Source organism: Hydractinia symbiolongicarpus, chromosome 8 (genome assembly GCF_029227915.1).
Source record: "Hydractinia symbiolongicarpus strain clone_291-10 chromosome 8, HSymV2.1, whole genome shotgun sequence".
In the NCBI taxonomy this organism is placed as follows: Eukaryota; Metazoa; Cnidaria; class Hydrozoa; order Anthoathecata; family Hydractiniidae; genus Hydractinia; species Hydractinia symbiolongicarpus.
In genome coordinates this window covers 11,597,197-11,618,559 of record NC_079882.1, presented here as the reverse complement: position 1 = coordinate 11,618,559, position 21,363 = coordinate 11,597,197, and the positions used below count along the sequence as shown (strand labels likewise).

The window sequence follows — 21,363 nt, the reverse complement described above, 5'->3', positions numbered from 1 at the left end:
TTACCACTTTTCCAGTCATTCTAATTCAAGATTATTCAAATTAGAATTTATAATTCAAAAAATGTATACTAAACATCAACCTGATAAACCCTCCTTACGTCAGAACCAAAAAACATACTAAGTCTTAAACCTTGAATTTTCATGTACTTGCCCATCATATTTCCATAAAATGGCTTATAATCTCGTTTTTAGAAGATGGCTCATAAAAAAACAGTTCAAAATACTTTCTATTCTCTAAAAGATTGATGCTTACAGTATAAAATATTTAAACATGAAAATAAAATCCCCCTCCTAACATCAGATTGAGGTTTATCGATAAATTTCGAGTCACCTCTAAATAAGTGGCTCAGTTTAGAAATAATTGACTAGTACATAGATACATGCGCATGACAAAAGTATTCTAACAGCATAAAAAAGCCGAAAGAAAAACGCCTTAAATATACTGTAAAGAAATTTTCACAAATACGACATGCAAAATTATGCTTTGTGATCATATCCCTAAATTTTGTCTGTTTTGTTCTTCTGTTTTGCAAAAATATTTTTGTTGAAATTTTTATCAACATAAACTTTTACTTGGTTAAATTTTGTTTTAGGATGGTCCACCTCCCAGTCAAGGTCGACTGGTCAGTGAAATAGGTGAGGATGGCTGGGTAAGGGTAGAATGGGACACAGGCTCCAGAAATTCCTATAGGATGGGCAAAAATGGAAAATATGATTTAAGGATAGCAGATAGTGCAGAAAAGAGTGATGATATTGATAAGGATGATAACGGAGGGGAAAAAGGTGAAAACATTTTTAAAGAAAAGTTTCAACAGGTAGCAATTTTTTTTTATATACAGGATGTTTTAGCATTGTAATTTAATTAAATCGTTTTTATTTAGACTCAAAGGTTGTATCACAAAATGACATAAAAAATCCGTTTACATTTCTTAGTCATACCATAAGCTCATTAATTTTTCATTCATTATCTGTTATGGCTTGTGGCAAGGACAATCCATCACAACTAGCTAAAAATGTTGTTATGAAGTTTTTGGTTAAAACACTAAGAGAATTTGCTGATGATGCCAAATCATTATGGGGTGAGCTATTTTGGTATTGATGATTATTTACATAATTAAAAATGGTAAATGCTTATTAGGGGTTTTTACATTTAGGTCCAAGCATTAGTGTTTCTGCCACTTTTGGTTTCATCAGAGCACTTTGTTCATCAGAAGATTTTAAAAACATGCTATCATCTGAAGATTTTATAACACTTTTGATAAAATTGCTCAATCTAGCTTTGCTAAAGCATGATGAACCTTCAGATGGAAATTCATTATTTGTGAAGGTAAATTTTTATTGGTAAATGTGGAGTAAAACTTAAAAACTCTTATTTAAAGATGTCTACCACAGTGTAATTCCCTTTAGGTCCAATTTGTCAAGCTAATTAAGTATTCAATGATGATGAAAGAAAAAGAAAAAGTAGTTTATGCACCAGTTTGGAAAAGATGGCTGATCAGAAATCTGTTTAAATTGCTGACACGGATTTTATCTGGCAATAAATTGTACACAACAGGTTGGTGTGGAAAGTAGTTTTTCAATAGTGACGTAATTATTGTCGATATCGACATAACCATCGTCTATTTTGACGTAACCATTGTCCATAGTGAAATATCTTAGAATCAAATTAAACCTGGAAGTGCAGTCTTATATTTCATTTTCTTACGAGATGAATTGCGTATAATTTTTTTATTTGTACCTGAATATAGAGCAACTTTGTGATGATGCTGTGAAGACCGCAATGACAGCTTCTGTGTACACAACAGTCGCTGATGAACTTATTCTTCTTATTCGATATTTGCATACAACTGACAACTGGAAAGACATGATTAATCTACATCTTTGGAAGTCATTAAAACTGCTGAAAGTAGAAAATGGATTAAGCCTGAAATATTCCGTGAGTTTGTGCAACTTTTGTGACATAGCACAAACAAACAATAGTTATGTGCGTAGCCAATTACCACACTTTTGATAAAAACCCAAAGTTGTAGAAAATCTGCATTTTTTTCATTCTGCTGTCTTTTAATGTAAGAAAGGATCTACGTTATTTTCTTTAGGATCAAATAAAATTGTTCTCATCTCTGTGTGTGATTGGTGGAGTTGAATCAAGAGTTCGTATTGGTGGAACTGCACGTTCTACGGAACACGGTCTGGGAACTATTGCAAACATTTTACCTGATGGGAAGATTCTGTTGTATTTTGGAAATTCTGTCAAATTTAAATCATGTCACCTTTTAAAGTTGGATATTGTATGTTTTGTTTTTTAATTCCTGTCTTAACATTAATTTATCAATCGCATTTAAGAAAAGATATAAAAAAAACATTTTTAATATTTTCTTTCAGATTCCAGAACTTTCTTTTGATATGTTCTCATTGACGAGTAACATGGTAGAATCATTGTTTGCACTTTTAAAAGCTGTGCTGAATGGACCAAATGTCCACTGGGATTCCAATTTAAACGAGGGTATGGATTAAAAATTAGAAAACAATGGAAATTGAAGTCATTTGTTCTATGTTATATTTTTCAATGTTTTAGACGCGGGTCAATCAATGAAGATTTGTTTATATATTACCAGTTTGCATTGTTTAAGAGAAATTTGTGAGAACAATCATTTACTATATAAATTCTTTAAATCCCAGAACAGCGATAACCACATATTATTTTTGAATATTTTAAAAAAATCAATGATATCATCACCAGTAAAACCAGTATATGAAGCAAATGAATTAGAGGTACAAATTCGTTATAAAATAGAAATTTTTAAAATTTTATTTAAAGAGATGTTTTTGGTTAAATTCTTTTTTTTAGCTGGCTGCTGCATCACTGTCGCAAGAATTAAACTCTAAAAACAACTCACAAAAGGATGCAGCACAATTATTTTCCACTGTAAACACATCAAAAAATACAATAGAACAAAAACCAGAGGGACAATCGAAACATTTGCTACAGCTGTTATGCACAATGGGTTTTCCGTTGGATTATGTTAAATGTGCTATTCGAGAACTGGGCAATACTGCCAGACCTGAGCAAGTTGTTTCTTGGTTGCTGGAGCATCCTGATGTAACGGTAGGATTTTTAGTGTATATATATATTTATCAGTAACAGAAAACTTGATAATTATGCAGCAGAACCAGAGTTGAAAAACTTTTTTTTATAATAAAGGTGATTTGTATTTCAACTTAACCATACAGAACATGTTGGAGGGATGTTAGGATGTTGAAACTTGATATGAGCTACAAAACAGCTGTTTATAATCTTTCTAATTTAAATTTGTTTGCGTGATATTTTATTTGCCTGCTTGGTTAACATGTTGGTGGGAATTAGAAAGGCTTATTAATTATTATTGATATTTCTTTGTATTTAAAACATCATTTTAATTTAAGGTCACTGACAATGAAAGAGAACATTCTGAAAATAATGACAGTAATCCCGCATCAGTCGATATCACAGCGCCTCAATCTGAGTCAATGTTAATTCATTCTGATGACTCAATATTTATTGATTCAGATTCTGAGGAATCAATATGTGAGAATGATAAGCAAGAGTTGCTGAAGATTGGAAGTCTTGTTCAATGTGTTCAAACTACAGTTAACATATCTGTTGGTGACATTGGAACCATAGAAAAAGTAAGAAATCCTTAAGAACCTGTGTTGCAATGTTAAAAGTAGTATGACTCTTAATTTAACTATATCATTTTTTAAGTTTCTAAGTGATAGTGGTAACGTTTTGGTGCATTGGGAAAAGTTGGATAAAGCATTATGGATTACAACAGATCAGATTGCTCCTGTTAAACCTTCAGTGGATAATAGTGCAAGTGAGTAACAACAAACTTATAATCAGGCTTGCCACGCCTTTTCTAAACTTCTCAATTCTCCGCAATTTTGAGAGTCTTCTCAAAACAACTCTCTTCTACAACATCTTGCATGTTGTTATTTTCAAAGTCCTAAATTGGTATAGAAATAATATGTTCTTTACTCATGGCATCAGCTTTAAAATGTCTTCAGATATTTTTAATTTCTTTTGAAAAATATGAAAATGTCCTCAAACCTCCTCAATTTTTTTTAATGGAAAAGGTTCAAAATTCTCGTCAAAAGGCCTCAAATATATAAAAACAGTGGCAATTCTGATAATATTTATAGAAATTTATGTGTCAAATTTATGTTATTTTACCCTGTTGAGTTATCATAATAAATTTATCATGATTTAAATGATGATCGTAAGAATCATTTCTGTCAATAATGTTTACAATAACATGCTACACAAAAAACCCTAGGGCTATCTAGTCTGTGCACATACATGGGTTGTTTTTGTTACATTGAAAAGTGGAAGGTATTTTTAGAACTGTACTAATAACATATTTATATAGAGCTATGATCAATACAAGGTTTGTTTAGTATTTTCCTTCTTCCATTCTAAAGGTTTAAAAGTTGGTTCACAAGTGCAACTGAAAGAAAACACAAATATTCATAACTATAACATGAATCCAAGCTCAAAAAATGAAGTTGGCACTCTTATTAATGTCGCTGGAAAAAAGGCTATTGTTTTGTTCCCAAATCAGCGTAACCCATGGGAAGGAGATATCACTGATTTGGAATTGGTGCCATCCACCCAAGAAAAAATACTGTATGTATTTGCTAATTTTCTATTTCTTTATGGTATGTAAGAAACTGGCAAGGGTGATAACATCCGTAGAAATGTGCTTGGCATGTTGAAAGCTACTAGTATCAAATGGATATTACATATTTTGTTTAAACTTTATGTTTAACATAAGGAAATACAATTTTTTGTGACCCTTACCCCCACAACTCTAGACCTTATCACCATATATTGATTTCTGGTTTTCTAAATGTGCAGTTTTTAAAAAGAGATATTCAAAAATTTCAACCAGTAAAACATTGACAGCGATTGTCAGTCATGCACAAAATGTGGTAAGGCTTTAGACTGTGTCAAAAATTTTTTAAGCTGATGGTAAACATTAATTTCTGATCATTTTAGACACTCCTTCACTAGAGAGAATGTGAGTTGCAAAACTTCAAAACATCCTTGTATAAAAGAACTTACGGTCTCTTCAAATATGCATATAGCTGCTCGGATCATCAACAAAGAAATGCACATGGCATGGATTAGTGAAAACACATCACAGTCGGTAAGATTGTTTTATGAGATTTTGTCCATATTTAGGTTTTCTAGGCTTCCAGAAAATTTGAGATCATAAGATGCACAAGAGTCAACCATCTCAATAGACTTGTGTACAGATTGGATTTTAGAATAATTTAAGTCAGTGATATCACTGACTTGAATTATTCTAAAACTGGAGTTTCTATGCATCAAACTATACATCACTATCACATAATTATATAGTGGTGTAGAGATATATATTTCAATATTTCATTATATTATTCATTCATTATATTTCAACACTTATAAATTACTTACATTGCAGATATAATATTTACATATCATCACCTAAATTTTTGACTTATTATTTTGTTTTAATTTATATTCGATATTAGAACATGGTGAAAAGTATTATGACATTTTCAAAAATGGTGTGACATTAGATACTATACTGTATGCAAAATGAAGTTAATGCTAAAAGTTTGTAAAAAGCACACCATGCACACCAGAATATGTGTAATTTACAGACCAGGTTGATAATTATTAAAACCACTAACCTTTTGTCTTCTATAAGACTTTCTAATATTCTTCTTCCTCAGTAATCTTTTGTTCTGATATTCTATAATCTTTTTGATGGAATCCAACAGCCTCTCTTGCTTTCTAATATTCTTCCTTGCTCAATAATACTTTCATCCAATACTCGTATGCAATCTTTCTTGTGTAACCCAACACCTTCTTAGCTACATTTACGGGGTCAGTGATATTGTCTTACTCTTTGTTCTATATGACAATAAATACATGTTAACACAGATTTTTTGCAATTCTGTGGTATACTGATCAATCTCTGCTAACATTAAGATATTTGTTTTTTTTTTCTACATGTCAGAGAGACATGTATAGCATTAGGATATATTACCAATATAATTCTTTTGTGTTTCTAACTGCTATTAGAATAAGCTGAATATTCTCACATACTCTTGCTGATCAAATCCATTTTCTTTGAACCATAAAATCAAAAAATATGTGCTGCTATTGGCTATTGTTATTATTTACACCATTTTGAAAACATTACAACAAATAATTTTTACCAAAACAATTCTTATTTGAACACAAATAAAAATTTCAAGTAAATGATCCATAGTTATCAAATGTTGTCTTAGATCAGTCACTTGACTAAAATACCAATAATTTTTATGTTTAAATTTTGCGTAGTATGAGATTTTAAGGGAGAGGTAGACATAATGCCCTCCCCTTCCCATTTAAAAGATCAGAAAAGCTTATGGTTTTAGTGAATACTTTTTTACACAAGCATCAAAAACTTTTAAAAAAGATCGAATGTACTGAACATGTGTGTGAACCATTACAGTAACCTAAAGGCTGTTTTCCATTTAACAGAAAAAGTTCATGTAACAAAACATTTTCAATGAAATTTGTTACATGTCGTTTGAACAACCCTTTTCACTTGTCACTTATTTTGCTGTGTAGTTTAAAATAAATCAAAACAAATATGTCTGCCAAACTTAGTAGGCGAACAAATATAATTTTACTGATATGAAGACATCTTATTGCCAAAAACAAATACAAAAGAGGTTTTGGCTTCGAAGATTATTAAAGAACGAAAGCAGAAAGGCCAATACCATCTTTCAGTAAAAGAACTCAGATTGCACAGCTAGGAGTAATTATTTAAATATTTCAGAATGACTCCATCAAAATTTGAATTGTTGCTAAGATAGTTTTTATAAAACAAAATTATTGCTCATACGCAAGGCTATTTGCCCAAGTGACACCATGCTATTTATTGACTGGCGATAGCTAAACATTGCATTGCACTACCGAATTGGTATCACAACTGTTGGTAAACACAGGATGTTGCCATGAACTTTAAAAAACAATGGCATTTAAATAATGGCGCTTAAATGGCAAGCACGTTGTATTTCAATCTCCAACGCGTTTTTTACAATTATTAAAACACACATTCTATAGTTCTTTTGAATGGCACCGACTTTTATTTCCATATTTCAGCTAAAAAATCACATCATGAAACCTGGTTTAAAAGAGAGGATCTTTAATTATCCACTGTGCAGAACTAGAAGATTTATCGAAAACACATTTGGCACAGCTTCTGCACCTTTTAGAATATTCCAGTGCCCTATTATAGCCAATATTAACTTTTTTCTCAACTTTTTTTTTATATATCATTCATCGATGATCTTGCCAAGAGGGCAAACCTATATGTAGACTATGAATCAGTTTCACCAGAAATTATATTATGTGAGGCAGGTGAATGAAGGAATTTTATATTATGAATTAATAATATGAAGGAATCTACTTTACCTGTAGATGATATTGATCAGTGTGGTTGATACTGATACTGGAGATGTAAGAGATGCTAAGCTAATGACTATTGATAGATTTACGTTACTAGTAGTTTCTCTCAGTGACAATATCTTGTTAAAGATAATACTCTTGCAGCTAAATCTGATTCAGTTTCTCTTTCTCTTTGTTTTATGCAACGGTGGTAGTTGCTTTTCATTCTATTTCAATTTTTCTCACACTTCTTACAACACAGCAAAATTCTTCAAAGTTTTATCTGTACCTAGCTATTTGTATATTTTCATTGTTGGTATCCTACTCTCACTTTTCAGAATTTCCATAAAAAAATTACATTTAAATTTACATGTTAAAGCAAGCTACCCAGATTTTAATCATAATTATGTGCTCATAAAACTTTGTAATACTTACTCTATATTTCAAGAACTAGGCAAATCTGCTTCATCCTTCTTATAATTTTCCTAAAATCCTCTTCATGTTTTGTCCCACAAACAAAGATAATCTCTGACAAGGTCAATCAAAGTTGTTAACATAGTTTCTTAGCTTTGTGATTCCGCAGGCCTACCAATATCTCTTGCATTACCAACTTCCAACTGTTGTAAACAATTTCGAAGTTCAGCTACTTAATCAAAGTTTCTTGTTATCATTTCAACCTCTCCTTTTGGTTAAATATTTCTGTTCTTCCACGGATACGAAATCTGACTCGTCCTCAATTTTTAACAGTTGTGTACGAGGTGAGGGGAAGCATAGAGCCTCTAAGTGTTTTAATAGTCTGACAAGAAATTTGGGGGAAAAAATCCGATTGGCTACTACTACTACTAAAACACAAATCTATATTGTTTTGGAATTTTAATTTATTGAAATAAGGTACCCTTTAATTGAACTTGTATACATATATGGCTGATCATTACTTTTATCAACTACAAAAAAAGAAAATTTACCTAGAAAAACTGAAGAAATACAAACAAAGAAAACATTGCAAATATGGATAAAATGTGCAAAATTTCCGCAAATTATTCAACTAAGCATTAATAAAACTACTTATTTTCATATACATGCACATAAGAAGACACTATTATAATGTAAATTCTGATGTAAAAAATATTGTTCATTGCAAAGAATGTTTGTGATAATTATTGAGAATGTTCGTCTTCTGTTTCCCCATCTACATCCTGTGTTTCCATATATGCACCTATTGTTTCATTCAAAGCATCTCTTGCTTGTTTCCCATCATCTTTTCTTCGTCGTTTGCTACATAGTTTCTTGGCTTTCCCTTTAGTCTTTCCTGCAATTTCTTTTTGACGAGGACTCATTTTGGCTGATCTGTTGGATCATTTTTTTGTTCTATATTTTTTTGGTGGTATTTAGGTGGTGCCATTTTAACACCCTTTTTTTGTTAGTGTTATGTTACCGTTATGTTTTTACTTGATATGTGAACATCAAAATTGAAAGTTGTCTTCTTTATAACTCATCATAATGAATAGACATGTTTAATCTATTTTAACACAAGCGCCTATTCATTCCCGGTTCAGTTGTCACAAAACAGTTTTAATTTTTTATTTGTGGAAAGTTTAGGAAGTTTGTGGGTTACCACAAACACAGACACAAAAAAAATCAAATAAAAACTTATGTGTGTCCTTGTAATAATTATTTTAGGCATATTTAACTGAACTTCATCCATCAAATTTTTAATATTTGCACAATAGCTACCACATTTTTATAGTTGGTTTTATCTGTGAGCAGAACTTGTAATGTTCACGATCCCTTCATGTAATTTCGTATTTCTTTTGTGCAACATACTACTCCTTACTTTGAGGTTTATTTCATTATTACTCTTTCTTTATTAATGTTAGCTGATAACATTGCATCAACCTTATCTTCTCCTTTCTTTATTTGCAATTCTTCACAACAAAATTTGAAACGTTATCATTAAGATTAATTAAGCACTAGTTTTAACTGTTGTATTTTAACTGTATCGATTTCTAAATCTTTCCCATCATACCTATTCGACCACGCTGCTTAGGAAGCTTTAGTGGTGATTGCATTTTTTCAACAATTTATGAATAGGTCAATAGCCTTAAGTTGAGGAAATTTAATTCTAGATTGTCCATGTGGGAGAAGATAATTTCTCCTATCCATTATCAAGCTGTTTGGCATCAAAGACATGTAAAGTAATTTTATCTTCGTTTTTGACCTAATATTGTGTCGGCATTTACAATGAGCAACAATCAGTCATAAAAACATTCCTTTGCTTCTTTTTCATACAGAAATAAATAGTTATTACTATTATTAAATTTTTATCATTGTTAAACATTATTATTAAACATTTATTTTTATTAGACTTTTAATATTATCAAACATTTATTATTTTTCTGTTCGTTCAGTTATGGTTTTTTTTGCACACTAGGTGACAAACCTTAATGTTGAAAATTTAATTTCTATTTCAGTTTATTGAGATTTATTTTTTTTAACAGATGTTTGCATAATACGAAGAGTATTTTTTTCATTGCTACTAATAAAACAATTTTTAATTTCAACACAAAGTAGTACTTTGTGTCAAAAAAAAAAATTATTTTCATATTCAAAATATATTTGTCATTATTCTGCATAAAAACTTTTGTAATGCGAAAAAGGAAAGAGGGTTATTTACAATACAGACCCTAGCATTTTTTATGAGGTTTCTATGTAGCATTTTGTCCATTTAATTTATAAAGTCATCCCAATTGTTATTGACGTTAACATAAGAGGACTTTAATAATTCTTTAAATAATTTTCTTCAAAAGTAATTTGTACATTCACAGACTGATTTTTTAGGGTATTCTCTCACTAAAGAAGCCAATTCTTAACTATGTTCCAAGATTGCATAATGTTTAGGTAGCCCAAATACCTTGTAGTAGTAACTTTTATGGTAGAAAGAAAATTTAAGGGTTAATCACAGATTATCTTTCCTTGAATCTTTAAAAAACTTTTTGAATACACAAATTCAAACAAAAAACAACTATTTAAAGATTTTAAAATATTTTTAGTACGTAATTTATTTTTTAGCATTGGATTGAGTTAAGATTGCGACGTAATGTTGTCTTATCGAATTTATCAGTCACTCTTGATCAATCTGATGTGAACACATGTCCGACATACTTCATTGTGTATGGGGTAAAAGCGTCAGAAAAAGTAGTCTTAAATAGTATTGCTGTCAGCAAGGGTCAGAATGTTGTACAATTGTTGGGACAGCAAGACAAGGTAAAATTACTAATCACATGCTTACTTTTACTAGGCTGTGGGCAATCCTTTTGTTAACAAATGCTAATGTTTGTGATTAAATAATGAATTCGAAAGTTTGTTTTTAGGTGTATACATACATTAATATCAGTATAAAAGTTGGAGATGAAAATGGACCTTGCAAGATTTGCCATTTAGAAGTGTTTGGCGAAAAGCAGAATGAAGATTATGATCAACAAATAATGAAACTGTTTTGTTGTCAGGAGAGACCTGATGATATGAGACAAAAAACAAACCAAGTGAAAATTAAAGAACAAGGGTTTTTGAAACAAAAATCAGCAAATAAACAAGTAAAAGTGTTTTGCTGGGGTTTAAATGACAAAGACCAGCTTGGAGGAATGAAAGGCTCGAAGGTAAGTTTACTATTGCTGTATTCTTTATCAGTCAGATGGTGAGGATTGATTTGACTTGTATGCATATGGTGGAAGATTTTAGTCTTCCATTTCCTAGTGCATTTTAAATGCACTGTTAATGTCTAATTTGGACAGGGTTCTCACATCCCAGAACTTCACAAATCGGAAATCCTTCCTAAATCTCCTCCCGAAACACAAAAAAATCGATATTTCTCATTTCTTGAAAAATATCAACATTTCTTTAAATAATATTACAATTTAGTTTTTTTTGTGTATTGTAGTATTGCATAGATGGTGTTCTTGTAGATTGTAGGATGACATAGATTTTGTTGTTGTTTATTGTAGTATTCCATAGGTTCTGTTGTTGTGTATTGTAGTATTGTATAGGATATTTGTTGTGTATGGAGTATTGTAGTATTGCATAGGTTGTGTTTTAGAGTTTTAAAAAGGTAACTTTTATTTGAGTAAGATGCAAAAGAAAAAATGCTTAAAATTTCAAGATCTCGAATTTTTACCATAAAAATTGCCTACTAAGAAAACCTGAAATCTTTTGCAGTTGGAACTCTATTGGAGCAATGCATTGACCTGCGACTGACTTGTGTTGTAGGCAAGCAAGTTAAAGCCAGGTTATACTTATATCTAACAGGTGAAATAAATTTATGTCCTTCAGTCAGAAGATATCAGTTTTGATTGTATTGTATTGTATTGTTTAACTTAGATCAAATGTCCATCTGTTTCGGAGAAACTGTCTTCGATTCAGCCATGCAACTTTGCTGGTGGATCTAAAACTTTATTTTGTGTCACATATGATGGAAAAGTTTATGCGTGTGGTGAGTCCACCTGTGGCAGGTTGGGTGTTGGTTCAGTGACTGGCAATATTCCAGTTCCACGAATTATAGATGGCTTAAGTCATGTGTTCGTCAAGAAAGTCTCCGTCCATTCTGGTGGTCGGCATGCTATTGCATTGACACTGACTGGTGAAGCATATTCTTGGGGAGATGGTGATGATGGAAAACTTGGTCACGGAAATACTCTGTTAGTCTCTTTAAATATGTTCTACCTGTAGGCAATTAATTTTCGAGAATTTCCAAGTTTTTGTTTCGTAAAAATTAATTTCAGCGGGAATTATTCGGAAATTCGCCATATTTTTAATGATTTTTAATGCTATTTGGACAGTTTAAAAAGGGAATTGTCTTTAAAGTTTAAACATATTTTTAACAAGTTTAAATATACGAATAACTAAACAAGAAGATTAAGTTAATTTCTACTTAATTTGTTTTTTTAATTTTAATTAATTTCTAATTTTAGGACATTTGAAACTCCACAAAAAATTGAAGCCTTAGTTGGGAGTTTTATAACGGATGTTGCTTGTGGAAGTTCACACAGCGCTGCGATTGTGAATAATCAAGAGCTATATACATGGGGACTTGGTGACTATGGAAGGCTTGGTCATGGAGATGAAGTCACTCAACTGAAACCAAAACTGGTGAGAAAACAAAATGTCGAAATCTTGATGTAAACCCCCAAACGCCACCTAGTTTCATAACACTCAGCTGATTATTAGTTCATTATCATTAACGTCTGTCTTACCTTCCATTTCCATTGTTAGCATGTGGGTTAAACAGGGTATATTCATGATCTCCCAATCTGATCTAGACTGTGTTAATTCTAGACGCAAATTCCTGTGCGCTACCTTTTGTCAAGTCTTTTTCGGTCTAACACTGGGCTTTGTCCCAGTCTCTGCACTTTCTTACCCATCCCACTCTATTCTTTTCAAATGTAACAACCTGCAGTATGACGTAGACTTTCAAAAATATTTGTGTTTAAAATAATGTGAAGATTTTAAGATTGTGTTTTTAGGTTCGAAGTCTACTTGGTTATAATGTAATTGATGTCTCATGTGGAAGTCGAGATGCACAAACTGTATGCTTGACAGATGATAGCAAAGTGTGGTCATGGGGTGATGGTGACTTCGGTAAATTAGGAAGAGGTGGTAGTGATGGCTGCTTTTCTCCTCTTGTGATTGATTCAGTCAGTAATATTAGTGTCTGTAAAGTTCTTTGTGGGGCACAGTTCAACCTTGCTATGACAAACTGTGGAAATGTTTGGACTTGGTATGTGAACTTCACTCCTAATTCTTAAATGTTAAATTTGTAATTTTTGGTGATGATATTTCTATGTTTTTTTGCACACTATATTTGTTATTTATTATTTGTGGCTTAGCTAAAAAAGCATCCATTTTTGTAAGGTAGGGATTTATTTTTAATTTAACAATTCTATCTTTTAGGGGTAAAGGTGATTTCTTTCGTCTTGGTCACAACAGTAATGCACATGTACGAGAACCAAAAATGGTGGATTTTTTAAAAGATAAACACATTGTTGATGTCGCTGTTGGTGCGCTTCACTGTCTTGCTGTCACAGAAGATGGTGAAGTAAGACAAAGTTTACAGTGCGTTATGTAGTCTGTCTGTTTCCGAGTCGAAACGGTGGTCTGAGTTACTGTGTAACTTGTCAAAGAATAAAGACTAGGCTTGAAGAAGTAAAAATAAAAAATAGATATTTAGTCACTTGCTAATAATTTAGTTTTCTCCAATAAATTTAAGCCTGTAATAAAATTTAACTAATTAATTAACAGTATAATTTTTTAAACCTAACCAATAACTGTTGCACCCTGATTTTTAAACACCATATTTTTGAATGCCCTGATTTTGGAAGTGTGTATTTGATTTTGTGAACAAAGTCTTAATCTAGGATGTTTCAAACTTCTAATTCCCTGATTTCTCAAAAATTTTATTTCGCTTCTGTTGTTTTGTATTTTGAACCTCCCAATAAAGTAAAAGGATACAATCTTTCCCAATTTTTATAGGTATATGCTTGGGGTGACAATGATCATGGACAACAAGGAACTGGAACGACCACTGTCAATAAAATACCAACACTTGTATTAGGAACTGAAGATCATCGGATAAAACATGTTGCTTGTGGTTCTTCACATAGTATTGCCTGGGCTGAAACTAATCATGTGTCCTGTTTTTTAAATGAAGTTGTCTCATTTCCAATGAATCGTGATCCACTTGGTGCTAATCTGATTCTACCAAAAGTGTTTAACGAAACATCCGTAGCAAACATCGCTAAGTTTGTAAAGGATCAAGGACCATCTTTAATTCGTTTAGTTTTACAAATTAGTTCAAGATCTGTACGACAGGATGCGTTAACAAAGATCATGCAAGCTAACGAAATAAAATTCGCTCAACGTCTTCTCATATGCTTCATGAAATTCTACATTGATTTCGCAAAAAGCAATAAGAGTTTGATACAACTGGACTTCATTAGAAATTTTCATCAGGAATATATAATCGATGTTGTGAACTTATTGAAGTTGGGTTTGTGTGGCCATCTTTGTACACAAGACACAGATGTAGTGTATAACTTTTTGAGAGAGATTTCAACCCAGAATGTGCAGGTAAATCTTGTTACATTGTAAATAAGTGTGCTTTTTAAATAGGAATCTCCAGATGAACGCAAATTCACGAGTAGTTTTCTATGGTCCAAGAAATCGTGCCAGAGCAAATCACAGAAATTTTACATATTTTACTTAATATTATTTTTCTATTCATGCTTCTATTAAAGAACATTTTGTGTGAACATAATTTGTTTCTGCTGACATGGTGTTATTTTAGACATGTGACACTCTCGTCAACATCTGTCTAAACGAACTTGAAGAGAAGATAGCACGTGATTTTGTAATGCAAGATATATACAAACCATGTATTCAAGAAAGCCCACACCCTTATCATGGTGCACGTGGCGTAAAACTAAGTGGTTCTGTAAAATATCCTGGTGCGACATTACTGGTGGTTGAATTCGACGAACTGTCTCAAACAGAACCTTTACAAGACGTGTTGACATTTTTTGATGGGAAAGATCGTACATTGGCAATAAGAACAGGCTCCCAACCGAGTGATTGGAATACAAAGTTGAAAATATCTGGGGAAGAATTAAGTTGGTGTTTCACAACTAACAGTCAGGGTGGGTTGTGGGGGTTTCGTTTCACTGTAACGCCCATCCCACCCACTGATGATTTGGATATGGACATAATGTCAAGTGATTCTGTTCTTAAAATACCATGTTTGGAGTTAGTAAGAAGACTACTAGGTAAATCGAATTGTTTGAATGTGGCGGATGGTTTACAAAAGGATTAAGCCTTAAAATGTTCCAAAAATATCAGAAACATATAACTGCTTGGCAAAAATTATAAAAGTGTAAAAATTTCTAGACCAAAAATAAAGGATATTTCGCGTGTTTCCCCAAATGTTCGATATAATTTTTTTGTAAATGCAAAGATATTTTTGAGTTTTAATGTATTTTACGCCTATTAACGTCATTGCAAACAATTTACTGAACTCTACTGAACATTAATGCCGACTCACAACGGAGAGTTCTAAAACAAACTGAGCATAATTCGCGTAATTGTTCTCGTCGTTAATGATAAAATTACATAGCGACTACCTTAATGGTAAGAAAAGTTTGCGCAAAACAAAGATTGCGAATTCATGGTCGAAAAAATCTGTGGCATTAAAGAGTGCGAATCTGATGTTATTTCAAGAAATTGCGGAATTTAAAATTGCAAATTAAAGCAATGATCCATGAATTTTTCTACAAAATTGATTTAACACATTGGATAGAACAAGGGTTTGAAGATATTCAGTAAAAGAAAAATTAGCCTTACCTCTTGCCTGCTACATGCCAAAAAGCACCATTTAAATTATTAATATTTTTATTATTTGTTAGCTTGTGGAGTTGCGAAACGATTGAGAGATGAAGCTGTGATATTAAAGTTGTCTTCGCTGCTTTCAATGTGCATTAGAATTCAAAGTTTAACAACAGAAGAGAAGAAATGGATGCTGGATAATTTGCATGCCCTGTTGCTGTCCCACAATGCACCTCCAATTGACGTTCCTTTTATTTTAAATTGCAGTCGGTATCGAGATCCATCTGCATGTAAACTTCGTCTTGGAGGAAATCAACGAGTAAGAGAAGTAAGAAATCTTTAATCAATTCACTAAAGATTGGTTTTATTCAGCATTTGTTTTCTCTTCAATTTCACTCACTTATTACTGAATATTTATAGATGGTTCTTTCGTCTACATTGTCAAGTTTTATCAATGGAATACCTCTAGCACTCTTGAAGCAATATGAATTTGAAGAACAGTACATTAGACGTGGTGATCAAATGACGTTCAGTCCATTTCTAAGGGTACAATGTTTTCAATTTTTTACAATACATTACAATAGTTTTCTTAAAAGATTTATTTTCTATAGTTTCCTTAAAAAATTAGTTTTTATAAATTTCTTTAAAAATTATTTTTATTTTTTCCTTTAAAACTTATTTTATATTATTTCCTTAAAAATCTTTTTTTCCTCAAAAAATTATTCATTTGTTTACAGAGTTTAGCTTTGCTTGGTTGCTCTCTTGGTTTGGACACATTGCCCTGCTGCTCGAATAAACATCAGTGGGCATGGTTCGGGAAATATTGCAATGCTATCAGAGTAGCCCAAAGCTTTATACAGAGTTCTGTATTGCCTAAAGTATTTCAGATGGATGTGCGTGAAAAGTTACAAGAGATTTTACCTGAGAATGAAATCCTGACTTTCGAGTATGAGAACAACAATTTGTTCTCTAAGGCAGAAGATGAACAACTACTGATGTGGTTAAACAGGTAGATGATGTATTAATCAACCGATTTAAATTTTTCGTGAAAATTAGCCTTTTCATGCAAAAAATGAAAAAATGAACTATGTATTGTTTCACACTTTTTAAAGAAAATATGGTCAAATCGCAAGTGAAGTTCCAAGTTTCAAATGCATCGATTGAATGAATCTATCTAGAAACTAAATCGTCCAAAACTATTTGCTAAGCTGCATGTCCTTCACCCTGCAAATAAGACAAACTGTTTATCCTTGTGTGATTTATAACAACATGGTAATATGTTTCGCACGAGGTCTCACCAGGTTTCTTTTTTCTTTTTCTCTTTTTTTCTGCTTTTTTTTTGTTTTGTTTTTGCAAGAATAAAGAAAAAGCTTTCGCAAATTGTGATAACAAATATTTCACGATTGAGAGAAATCAAATTTTTAGTGGAACTACACTTTTGCAATTTTTAAAAATTTCTACCTTGAAAGCAATTTCCTTTTTATATCTCTTAAATTAAAACCTGTGTTTTTTCTGTCTGTGTAAGAGAGAAAATTAGTGCAAATGTGAATTTTTTTTTAATTTGTTGCAACAGGAAAATTTTCCGTTAATTTTCAACGGGACAACCTCTAAATATTATAAATCTTTAAAGCTTTCTGACATAGAAAACCTTTTGGTTTTGAGGGATAAAAAGTGTATTGTTTTTAGACGTGCCCAGGATTGGTCTGTTATATGGGGTGGAAACGGTACTGTATATGGTTGGGGTCATAATCACCGTGGACAGTTGGGTGGTATAGAGGGAGCAAAAATCAAAACACCTGTGAGTTGTGACTCACTAGCTGCATTGAAGCCTGTACAAATGATTGGTGGCGAACAGACATTGTTTTGTGTATCTGTGGATGGAAAGGTAAAACTTTAATATGTAAGTGTACAGTATATAATGTAGAGATAACGATAACATATGTTCTTTTTTATTCAGGTGTACGCCAGTGGTTATGGTAATAGTTCACGTCTTGGTTTGGGAAATGTTGAATCGATCAGTACACCAAGAATGATTGAATCGTTGCAGCATATCACTATCAAGAAAGTAGCTGTTCATTCTGGGGGAAGACACTGTATTGCTCTCTCTTCCGACGGAGAAGTATTTTCATGGGGGGAAGGCGATGATGGGAAGTTGGGACACGGAAATAGAAAGTAAGATGTTGATAAAAATTTTAAAAATATATATCAAATGAGAAATTCTTTATGAAATAATATTTTGGTTGGTTAACTTTTTAGTTCATGTAGTCATCCGAAGCTAATTGAAAGTTTTCGTGGTAAACTCATAACAGACATTTCAGCTGGTGGTTCACACAGTGGAGCTATTGGTGAGCATGGCGAATTGTACACCTGGGGTAAAGGACGATATGGACGATTGGGTAAGATTTACTGTTCAAATTAGGCATTAATTTTTAACGCTACACTACGTTTTGCTATTTAGCTTTGAAGTTACAGTCAGAAAAGAAAGTAAGCAAACAAATTCGATGATTTGTAGATTTTAAATAAATTAGTTACATCACAAAATTTGTAGGTCATGGAGACGGCGAAGATCAGTTACGACCCAAAGTTGTTGAAGCGCTTCAAGCATTTTGTGTTGTAGACCTGGCTTGCGGTAGTGGAGATGCACAAACGTTGTGCATAACAAGTGACGACGCCGTTTGGTCGTGGGGTGATGGAGATTATGGAAAGTTAGGGAGAGGTAACTTTTTGTGGTAGTTATAACTTGATTAAATCGCAGAAAACAACATTGTGTGAATTCCAGGTCACGTCAGATCTTTCAAAAGTATAATTTGCTCCATATATATTGCAGGTGGTAGTGATGGATGTAAAATCCCGATGGTCATTGATGATTTGATAGGAAAATCTGTCGTTAAAGTAGAATGTGGATCTCAATTCTCAATGGCTTTGACAAGACATGGAGCTCTGTATACTTGGTAAGAAAAGAACAACCATTTCGTATATATTCTCAAAGGAGACATCCTTATTCCTTCATGTACGTACATGTTACATCGTTAATTTGAAACTAGTAATCCTTCTGCCCTCTCCTTATAATGCTAAAAGATTTTTATTCGTTTAAGTAGGATGTTGATATTTTGGTTGCGAGAGTTTATATAGGGAGCTCTAGTATATCATAATTCTCTTGCAGGGGCAAAGGTGATTATTTTCGACTAGGTCATGGTTTGGAAGAACACGTTCGACGACCAAAGCGTGTAATTGCCTTAGAATCCAAAGTCATTACAGCTATATGTTGTGGTTCGTTACATTGCGTGGTATGTACTGAAGAGGGAGATGTCTATTGCTGGGGTGACAATGATGAGGGACAATTAGGTGATGGAACAACTAATGCTGGACAATTACCAAAGTTGTCTTCTGTTCTACAGGTATATCAGAACATAGTTATGCGTGTCGTACAAATAACGATTTTAATTAGTTTCTTACCTTGCTTCGTCAGCGAAAAAGTAAGAAAAATCTGGGTAACCTAATTATATACATTGGAATTGCAGTCTCATTAGGCCGATTATTTTTTATTGTAGAATAAAAAGATTGATTGCATTGCGAGTGGTTCTGCACACACAATCGCATGGTCAACATGTGAAAGTATTGGTCACACTCTCCCCGCTAAAATACCGCTAGAATACAACCACCTGCAAGATATACCTATGACCACTTTACGAAACCGAGCGTTTTTATTGCATTATTTTTCAAAGTTGTTTTGTTCTTGTATCTCACTAATGGAATTAGTACCAGCCAAAGAAGCTGGTGGTCTGTCAGGAGATTTAATGATCAATACTTTGAAAGGTTTGCTGCTGTGTTCTTTTAAGGTAAATCCTCTCTCACTATCTTCAACTAAATAAATATTGTTACCTAAAATTCTTTTTAAAGCAGTTGCGTGGATGCCACTGGTAATTTCTAAATTCTTATTCTGTTTTGTGTTTTCGTTAATAGGAAAATTCGTTTCGCAAAATTATCGACATAACGATGATAAGAGATCGCCAACATGGTCCAGTCATCGAGCTGAACAGAGTATGTCACAGATTACTCTTAAATCATGTTGAAAAAGTTTCTCCAAACGATTCTAATTTATTAGTCGCTTTTTGTTTTTCTAGGTTAAAAATCATCGTATCGATCAAGGATTGGCTGGTCCTGACGGCAGCATGTCCGTATTTGGTCAAATTACATCAAAGATTACAGAGTTCTATGTCGAAAGCTTTTGTCTACCGCATCGAACATGGAAAGTGAAGTTTATTGGAGAATCTGTTGACGACTGCGGTGGAGGTTTTTCGGAATCCATCGCAGAGATTTGTGAAGAGTTACAGAATGGGTCACTACCTTTGCTTATTTTAACACCAAACAGCAGAGAGGAAAGTTCTGATTCAAATGATTGCATGATCATAAATCCTGACTCTAGATCTGAGAAACATGCGGAAATGTTTCGTTTCCTTGGTAACGAAATTTTTATATTTTAGCCTTATTCATGTTGACATTAAGATCAGAAAGAAATCAGGTACAGGATAGGAGATCGCCTTTTTGATAATAACAAAGTTTGTTAGGAAAAGTCGTGTTACTCACATCTTTTCCTTTTTTAAATAATACAATATTTTTTCTTTTTTAAATAATACAATATTTGGGTCGTAGAAAAAAATAGTCTACTAATGATAACAATTTTTTTCAGGCATTATTTTAGGCATTGCCATCCGATCAGGTTCTCCACTAAGCTTAAGTCTAGCTGAGCCCGTTTGGAAATTATTGGTTGGTTTGCGTTTAAACTTGGAGGATATAGAAGACATTGATAGAGGGTTTGTTGCCAAATACTCATATTTATCTTCGTTGTCTAATGAAAATAGTGAAAAAAAATGTGATGGTGTAGAAAAACATTCAAATGAAGTAGACGATGTGGCCATATTGGAATTGCCATACTCTGTTCGAAGCTCGTCATCCAGTGAAGTGTGTTTATCTCAAACTGAAACCTTGGTGACAAATCAAAACAAGCAGGAGTACCTAAAGTCTGCGTTACATTACAAACTTCATGAATGGGATAAACAAATTGAATGGATTCGAAATGGAATGTCACAAGTTGTTCCTGTCCCCTTAATATCGTTATTTACAGGACCAGAATTGGAGAATATGGTCTGCGGAAATCCTGAAATACATGTCGACGCATTGAGAACAATTACTACATACAGAGGGATTGAACCTTCTTCATCTCTGGCTGAGTGGTTTTGGCAAGTGCTTGAAGAGTTTAGCAACCATGAAAGGTCGCTTTTTCTGCGTTTCGTATGGGGAAGGACAAGACTGCCACGCACAGCAATGGATTTCAAAGGGAAAGATTTTATCTTCCAGGTAAATACCTTTTCTATTTCAAGATTACTCTTCTTTAAATATTAATTTTTGTTGCACTTACATGCTAAGTATTTTTGTAATGTCTTGAAAACATGTACGGAATAATGTTATAAGAAAAAGCAAAATTGTAAGAAAATATTAAGTAAAAAAGGTTGTTCAATTTTCTACATAAC

General features: G+C 32.6%; 1 protein-coding gene across 3 annotated transcripts in view; it reads left to right on the top strand.

Annotated features, from left to right (window-relative positions):
- Positions 1-21,363, top strand: part of LOC130655158 (E3 ubiquitin-protein ligase HERC2-like) — a 39,390-nt gene that overhangs the window by 15,833 nt on the left and 2,194 nt on the right. For 2 of the 3 annotated variants that reach the window (XM_057457868.1, XM_057457870.1), the window contains 35 exons: positions 594-783; positions 882-1,079; positions 1,155-1,327; positions 1,408-1,555; positions 1,749-1,936; positions 2,097-2,288; positions 2,383-2,503; positions 2,576-2,772; positions 2,849-3,106; positions 3,424-3,666; positions 3,743-3,854; positions 4,459-4,663; positions 5,036-5,186; positions 9,592-9,660; positions 10,535-10,729; positions 10,837-11,121; positions 11,840-12,156; positions 12,430-12,607; positions 12,982-13,235; positions 13,409-13,553; positions 13,988-14,584; positions 14,802-15,276; positions 15,913-16,160; positions 16,253-16,378; positions 16,570-16,841; positions 17,519-17,717; positions 17,790-18,004; positions 18,089-18,228; positions 18,381-18,548; positions 18,660-18,783; positions 18,996-19,230; positions 19,384-19,671; positions 19,796-19,873; positions 19,957-20,293; positions 20,523-21,190. In XM_057457868.1, coding sequence (XP_057313851.1) covers positions 594-783; positions 882-1,079; positions 1,155-1,327; positions 1,408-1,555; positions 1,749-1,936; positions 2,097-2,288; positions 2,383-2,503; positions 2,576-2,772; positions 2,849-3,106; positions 3,424-3,666; positions 3,743-3,854; positions 4,459-4,663; positions 5,036-5,186; positions 9,592-9,660; positions 10,535-10,729; positions 10,837-11,121; positions 11,840-12,156; positions 12,430-12,607; positions 12,982-13,235; positions 13,409-13,553; positions 13,988-14,584; positions 14,802-15,276; positions 15,913-16,160; positions 16,253-16,378; positions 16,570-16,841; positions 17,519-17,717; positions 17,790-18,004; positions 18,089-18,228; positions 18,381-18,548; positions 18,660-18,783; positions 18,996-19,230; positions 19,384-19,671; positions 19,796-19,873; positions 19,957-20,293; positions 20,523-21,190 — 7,989 coding nt within the window. The remainder of the gene's footprint in view (positions 1-593; positions 784-881; positions 1,080-1,154; positions 1,328-1,407; positions 1,556-1,748; positions 1,937-2,096; positions 2,289-2,382; positions 2,504-2,575; positions 2,773-2,848; positions 3,107-3,423; positions 3,667-3,742; positions 3,855-4,458; positions 4,664-5,035; positions 5,187-9,591; positions 9,661-10,534; positions 10,730-10,836; positions 11,122-11,839; positions 12,157-12,429; positions 12,608-12,981; positions 13,236-13,408; positions 13,554-13,987; positions 14,585-14,801; positions 15,277-15,912; positions 16,161-16,252; positions 16,379-16,569; positions 16,842-17,518; positions 17,718-17,789; positions 18,005-18,088; positions 18,229-18,380; positions 18,549-18,659; positions 18,784-18,995; positions 19,231-19,383; positions 19,672-19,795; positions 19,874-19,956; positions 20,294-20,522; positions 21,191-21,363) is intronic. The other variant, XM_057457869.1, reaches the window with a different exon arrangement.